The 7,321-nt window shown below is 49.0% G+C and overlaps 1 protein-coding gene across 1 annotated transcript in view; it reads right to left on the bottom strand.

Annotated features, from left to right (window-relative positions):
* The window catches only part of EFHC1 (EF-hand domain (C-terminal) containing 1), a 24,005-nt gene extending 19,977 nt beyond the window's left edge, over nt 1-4,028 (bottom strand). The window contains 1 exon segment of the mRNA XM_009319749.1: nt 3,954-4,028. Within this exon segment, the coding sequence (XP_009318024.1) occupies nt 3,954-4,028 (75 nt within the window).
* Between the last annotated feature and the right edge of the window lie 3,293 nt (nt 4,029-7,321).

The following is a 7,321-nucleotide window of genomic DNA, read 5'->3' as shown; positions in this document are numbered from 1 at the left end:
CAGGGCCTTCCTCAGAGAAGGAAACTTGTCTCCATGGGCCGTGGGTCATCCTCTAGGAGAGGGACAGCAACTTTTTAACAAGGCTGCGTGGCACAGCTTGCAGTGGGGCGGGAGTGCTGCTACCCTGCTCTTTGCATGAGTGGGGAACTAAGGGGATTTATCCAGGGTCACAAAGTAGGATCTTAGGCTCTGGATATGAGCAGGGCTAGGATTTTTTTTTTTCCTCCTGAGTGTTTTAAGGGAGATGGGAATGAAGAAAGGAAGATTAAAGAAAGCCATAGTAGAAGCTGGTACTTTCTTAGGAATAGGGACCATAAAGCAGGATAGTGGAGAAATGGGGAATAAGGAATTGAAGTGGAACTCAGAAGATTTGGATTCAGCATCATCGTTGACATCAACTTCTGTACAGGCAAGTCCAACTTGCCAAGGTTAAGACAAGCCTCTTTCGCCTCCTACATCCCTACTCTCTATTTGTGAAAGGGAAAAGGAAGCCTTTATCAAGATTTCCTATCTCTTACCTGTTTAAAGCTTATGTATTTTAGATGGAAGACTGTGCTATTATGTGTATATATGCTATTGTAATACACAGCAATAAAAAAGTCCAGCCGGTGAATCCCCATGCAAGGAGAGTGGATGGTGTTTCAATACACCCCATCTGTAGTCTGAGGGATCCAAGGATCCAATGGGTCTCTTAAAAAACACTCAGAAGCACAGGCTTGTAGGAAGGAGGCTGAAATTTGCCACCCGAGTATCCACAAGTCTAGTGAAATATTCAGAGAACCATAAATCGGACCACTCTCCCGCACCACTTTCTACACAGCTTTGTCACTGTATCCAGCATTTGTCTGACTGACCAACAGACACCCTGATGAAGCAAGGATCTTTTTCCTTTCTTCCACCCCCTCTATTAGCCCCGAAGGGCCAAATATTCGATACAGGTGTGTTAGAAAGGATATTGCTAAGACATGAGTTCAGTTCTCTTCATGTCATAGCAAGAGGAACTGTTTTGGATTGAGATTACGTCTTACCTTCAGCCAGAACAAAGCAAAGAACTACAGGAAAAGGGTAAGTCACCCCTGGGAACGGCTGCAGAATTTAACACACAGCAGGTAGCTTAATGCCTTAAACTCTGGGCACGTTCATTTCTTTTTTTCCAGGGCTGCTAAGGCTTCACTTCTTTCTCTGAAGTCAACAGGAGCAGCAGGCAACTTTGGGAAGTGTTCTTTCCCTGACCTAGTTGTAGTATCCATCTTCAACGGCTGCTTAACAGAACAAAGAAGGAAACATCTCAGTTAGAGCTGTTTGCTAATGTTCTGCCTCTTAGCCCATGTTATCAGAGAGCTACAAGGATAAGACGAGATAAAGATTGCCATTGGGTAAAAGAATGCCTCTTCTGAGGCAAGTCGCTGCTGCAATATCTGGTGCTTGAAGTAAAAATCGTTACGTTCTCCCACATTCTCTCCTCTGTGGCTGGTGACACACGAAATGACCGAAACAAAAGGCCTTGTTCCTCTGACTTGGAAGCGGTCTTACTTTTTGCATTTGGCTTCATGTGCTTTGGGTAAGCCAGTTCCCTCTTTTGCTAATAACCGTCTCTGGCTTTTCACGCATTGAGTATGTGCGTGTGTAATATCGGATAATGACAGGCACGTAGTAAATATGTTTCCTAAAACAGTATCACCAGGCAGCTTCTTCTCAGCATACCACAAATCTCTATTTTTGTTTCTAGTTAAAAAAGTTAACAGCCCTGCTTTTCTGTTTTGGTATTTTCTCCCATTTTCTCCAGTTTTTACTTCATGGAAACTTAAAACTCCAGCCTAACTCGTCTGGTGAAATCCCTGTCACTTAGGCAGAGGGCAAGACGTTAGCAAAGCACATCCCTCGCTCAGAAAGGCATCTCTTCGCAGAGTTTGGCTGCACGCCTGCTTGAATGGGAGCATTTTTTCCTAAGCCTGTCTGGAGAGCTAGCGCTGAAGGCTCTGCTTTCGTGGCACTGGAGGCCTCTCTGCAGCCGCCGATGAAGACATCTCGCCCTCTGGTGGGTAAACCCACAACAGTACGGAAGCCTTGGTCTGCATGTTATATTAAGAAGTAATAATTAAAATTATTAGTGTGGTGGTAATAGAAGGAAAAAGAGCAGATTTTTTAGAGGACTGAAATTCACACTGAGTGTATATCCTGGGGGATGGGGTATGTACATGATCGCACACGATCCTCCTGGTAAAGAGGTTTTAAACTAGTGATGTTGGGGGAGAGAGTTACCAGCAGCCCTGTCACGGAGTGACGGTCAGGGTTGATGAGCAGAGGGCCTGGAGTGATGGAACAGCAAGAGATCACAAAATCAACAAAACGGGGCTTAAGTGGGGTCACCTCCAGCATCTGTGTGTAAGCGAGGAAGTGCCTGGAAGGCACCATTATGGAGAAATCCCCCAAACCCTTTCTGGGAAATCAGTGTGCTGGGGCGTCTCTCTGAAGTGCACGTAGAGTAATGCAGGCGGCATGGGGACTACGCATGACGAGTTAGAGATCTGTGTGCAGCTGCAGGGCTACGATCTTGCTGGGATGGGGAAGACGTGGTGGGATGGCTCCCATGCCGCCAGTGTTGCAATGGAGGGATACAGGCTCTTTACCAAGGACAGGTCAAGAAGAAGAGGAGGGGGAGTTGCCCTTTATGTGAGAGAACAGCTGGAGTGCATGGAGCTCTGCCTGGATGATGAGCCAACTGAGAGCTTGTGGGTAAGGATTAAAGAGAAGACCAATGTGGGTGACATTGTTGTGGGTGACATTGTAGTGGGCGTCTGCTATAGGCTGCCTAACCAGGAAGAACCGAGTGGATGAGGTCTCCTACAGGCAGATAGGAACAGTCTCTTTGCAGGCCCTGGTCCTCATGGGGGACTTCAGCCACCCCAATATCTGCTGGAGGGACAACACAGCAGGGCATAAGCAATCCAGGAGGTTCCTGGAGAGCAGTGCTGATAAATTCCTCCTCCCAGTGATAGAGGAGCCAACAAGGAGGGATGCTTTGGTGGACATCATACTCACCAACAAGGGCTCATTGGGGATGTGAAGGTCAAAGGCAGCCTTGGCTGCAGTGACCATGAGATGGTGGAGTTCAGGATCCTGAGGGGAGGGAGGAGGGTAAAAACAAGTTCCCAACCCTGGCCTTCAGGAGAGCAGACTTTGGCCTCTTCAAAGACCTCTACCTGCTTGGTAGAGTCCCGTGAGATAAGGCCTGGGGAGGAGTGGGGCCCAAGGAAGCTACCTGATATTCAAGGGTCACCTCCTCCAAGCTCAAGAGCGGTACATCCCAATGAGCAGGAAGTTGAGCAAAAATGCCAGCGGGCCTGCGTGGATAAACAAGGAGCTCCTGGCAGAACTCCAACACAGAAGAAGCATACAGAGGGTAGGAAAGTAAGGACACGGATAGGGAATAATACAGGGACATTATCCGAGCATGCAGGGATGAGGTTAGGAAAGCCAAAGCCCAGCTGGAATTGAATCTGGCCGGGGATGTCAAAGACAACAAGGGCTTCTATAGGTACATAGGTGACAAAAGGAAGACTAGGGAAAATGTGGGCCCATTGCTCAGCAAGGTGTGGGAGCTGGTTACACAGAACGTGGAAAAGGCTGAGGTACTGCATGCCTTCTTCACCTCAGTCTTGACTAGGAAGACCAGCCTTCAGGAATCCCAGGTCCCTGCGACCAGGGGGAAAGGCTGGAGCAAGGAAGGTGTCCTTGGTGGAAGAGGATCAGGTCAGGGAATATTTAAGCATGGGATGTACCCACGAGTGCTGAAGGAACGAGCTGATGTCACTGCAAGGCCACTGTCAGTGATCTGAATGATCATGGCAACTGGGAGAAGTGCCTGAGGACTGGAGGAAAACAAATGCCACTGCTGCCTTCAAAAAAGGCAAGAAGGAAGACCCCTGGCACTACAGGCCAGTCAGCCTCACCTTGATCCCTCGGATAGCGATGAAGCAGTTAATCGTGGGAACCATTTCCAGGCACGCGAAGGACAAGGAAGTCATCAAGAGTAGTCAGCATGGCTTCACCGGGGGAAGGCATGCTTGACTAACTTGATAACCTTCTATAATAAAATGAGTGGCTCGGTAGATGAGAGCAATAGATATTGTCTACGTTGACTTCAGTAAGGCTTTTGACGCTGTCTCCCATAAGATCCTCCTAGACAAGCTGTTGATGTACGGGCCTGATGAGCAGACAGTGAGGTAGATTAAAAACTGACTAGGGGCCACCTGGCTGGAAAGCAGCTTTGCAGAAAAAGACCTGGGCGTCCTGGTGGATGCCACATTGAACAGGAGCCACCAATGTGCCCTTACGGCAAAGGCGGCAAATGGTATCCGGGGCTGCATTAGACCAAGTATTGCCAGCAGGTTGAGGGAGGCGATCCTTCCCCTCTACTCATCGCTCGTGAGGCCACACCTGGAGTACCGTGTCCAGTTCTGGGCTCCCCAGTCCAAAACAGACATGGACACACTGGAGAGTCCAACAAAGGACCACCAAGATGATGAAGGGACTGGAGCATCTCTCCTATGAGGAAAGGCTGAGAGAGCTGGGACTATTCAGCCTGAAGAAAAGAAGTCTCAGGGGTGATCTTATTAATGTATATAAATACCTGAAGGGAGGGTGCAAAGAGGACGGAGCCAGGCTCTCTTCAGTGGTGCCCAGTGCCAGGACCAGAGGCCACGGGCACACACTGAAACACAGGAGGCTCCCTCTGAACATCAGGAAACACTTTTTCACTGTGAGGGCGACCGAGCACCGGCACAGGTTGCCCAGGGAGGTTGTAGAGTCTCCATCCTTGGAGATATTCAAAAGCCGTCTGGACGTGGTCCTGGGCAACTGGCTCTCAGTGGCCCTGCTTGAGCAGGGGGGTCGGACCAGATGACCTCCAGAGGTCCCTTCCAAACTCAACCATTCTGTGATTCTGCACAGCTATCAGCAAGAACAGAAGCTCTAGCCTTATTTCAGGTAGGCACACATCTAACTGACTGATATCCTTCTGTCCGTCAATGGTTGTGTCTCTTCGGCTTGATTTTAAGCATGTGCTGACATGTTTTGCTTGAACAGGCACTTGTATTCACAGCTTGGCCACTGATGCTGCACTGCTTTGGTGCCGGGCCACCAAATCACTAGATACTCACCTCTGATAAAAATTAAGGAACACTGGACACCCAAGTACTTTTGTGGATGAGGAACTTAAATCCCTCTAATCAGTGTCAGGGCAGCCATTCTGCACCTCCCTTGTGAAAAGGGAATAAAAATCACATAGTTACTGTGAAACCTGGAAAGTGCTTTGAGATGCACAGATAAAACCACACCTTATTGTTCATTATTGTTATAATTATTATCCACTCTAATATACCCACTCTATAATTATTATCCACTTTTCTTCCTAATGACTCATAACCTTCTGTAGTTGTGCATTTGGGAATTTCACACCACACCAATCGTTTTGCTTTTACAGATTTCTTTTTTTTTCACTAAGGTTTTTAAATAATGATCAGTACAGTACAAAGCTTAAAATATTGTCAATGTTTTCAACAATACAAAGTCAGCAGATGGGAGCTGGGAAGGGTGGGGTTAATATGTAACACTCATACCCTTCCCTGTTTCCCAGGGAAAAAATACAAACTCTATTGTCCTTCTTTTTAGTAACAAACAGTGCTTAAAAATAATCTTGTCAGTAAAAGATGTAAATTGAAAGGCACATGAGGAACCCGTCCTTGCCTTGTTACACAAATCATTAGGCATAAATACAAGCTTAAGGCGCCTCTCTCCATCCTCCCCTTCTGCTCCATACACCAAGCAAATCCTGTCAGTGGGTGTCAGCTGTTAAGAGCAACCATGGACCGGCCGAGAGCAAAGAGGCTGCCCCTGAGCCTCGGGTTCCTTCAGGGTGAATCCCAAAAAGGAATGGCATAAGGCACATTGGGATGAATTCTCAGGAGCTGTCCTGTATACAGGTTGAAAGATCTGCAGAAGTAGTCTCAGGACCAGAGATTCCTGGGGGAGAGGGTTAGGGCCTCGGTCCCTTCAGGATCTCGGATGCGCTCAACCTTTGGTGGTCAGCTCTTCACCAAACCCTGCCACTGGTACACCCCTCCCAGCCATGCCTCCTTAGAGGAACACCAGGACGGAAGGAGGCGTGCTCCAAGCAGCGAGCAGAGGGAGAGGGCCCTGAGAGGCTCTCAGACAAGCTCAACATTTATCACAGCGGCACTTTTACGCTCTCAGGACCCAGCCCTGGCCTCCCCTAGATCAACAGCAGGGCTTTCAGGAGGGCATCGGCAGCCACGCTCCAGTGCCAGCCCACTTGAGGTGCAGCAGACTGCACGGCATGTGGAGTCTGCCCAGGTAGGCAGCCAGGTGCATAAGGCACAAGGATGAAGTCCGGGGATGAGGGAAAGAAATAAGCTGGTTGGAGGAAGAGGAGGAGGACGGAGACAGGGATGAAGGAAGCTCCAGTGTTGGTGAGCCCCTTGTGACACAAGGGTGCATCCTCGCAGCAGCAGCGATCTCTTGAATTTCCCTGTTAAGCCAACCCATCATAGTAACCAGGTCGGCTCCAGGTCTGGGTGCAGGGCCACATGGGGATGTGAGTGGCTTCACCTGAGGGGTAACATGAGAATATGTAAAAACACCATCACTGTCACACACTTGCTCCAGGAGAAGTTTCACTTCTGCTGGACCAGGGAAGAGAAGACATACAACCAGAAATACCTCAGAAGAGCCATGCGGGCACCTCCTCTCCCTGTCCCTGAACTAGACGGCATTACTGTACTCATCCTCCTTTGACAAGGGCAGGACATGTCATCTATTTTCAAACCCTTAGAGAAGGAAACGCCTGGGTGATCCTTCCTTTAGTACCAGTCTAACTCTGGGTAGCAGCAGAGCAGGGTTTGCTATTAGCGATGCCCACTCCCTCTCAGTTTTAGCCCAGAAAGGAACTCTGGACCAGCCTGGTTTACTCCCCTTCCTGCACAGGAGCCCACTGATACCGTCCAGCCAGATCCACACTCAGAAGCTTATTCTGCTTTACCTACCACAAAAGCAAGGCAAATTAAGCTGTGAGAAAAAGCACTGCTCCCACTGGACGTCCTTCCCCAAACTGGGAGGAGACCCACAAGCAAAGCCACGGAGACCATGGAGGGAGCAGTCCGTCGATGCAGCTAAGCTAGTTGAGCAACCAGCCGCTGTTGCGAGGAGGAGCTGCTGCTGGCCTCCGCTCCGGCCCTTCCCAGCAGGCAGCAGCGTTGTCCAAGTGAGATGGCTGAAAGGTAAAACCAGCAAATAATTACTG

This window comes from Pygoscelis adeliae, unplaced genomic scaffold, assembly GCF_000699105.1.
Source record: "Pygoscelis adeliae isolate BGI_AS28 unplaced genomic scaffold, ASM69910v1 Scaffold121, whole genome shotgun sequence".
NCBI lineage: Eukaryota > Metazoa > Chordata > Aves > Sphenisciformes > Spheniscidae > Pygoscelis > Pygoscelis adeliae.
Note: the sequence above shows the minus strand (reverse complement) of the source record. Positions and strands in the feature narration are given on the sequence as shown.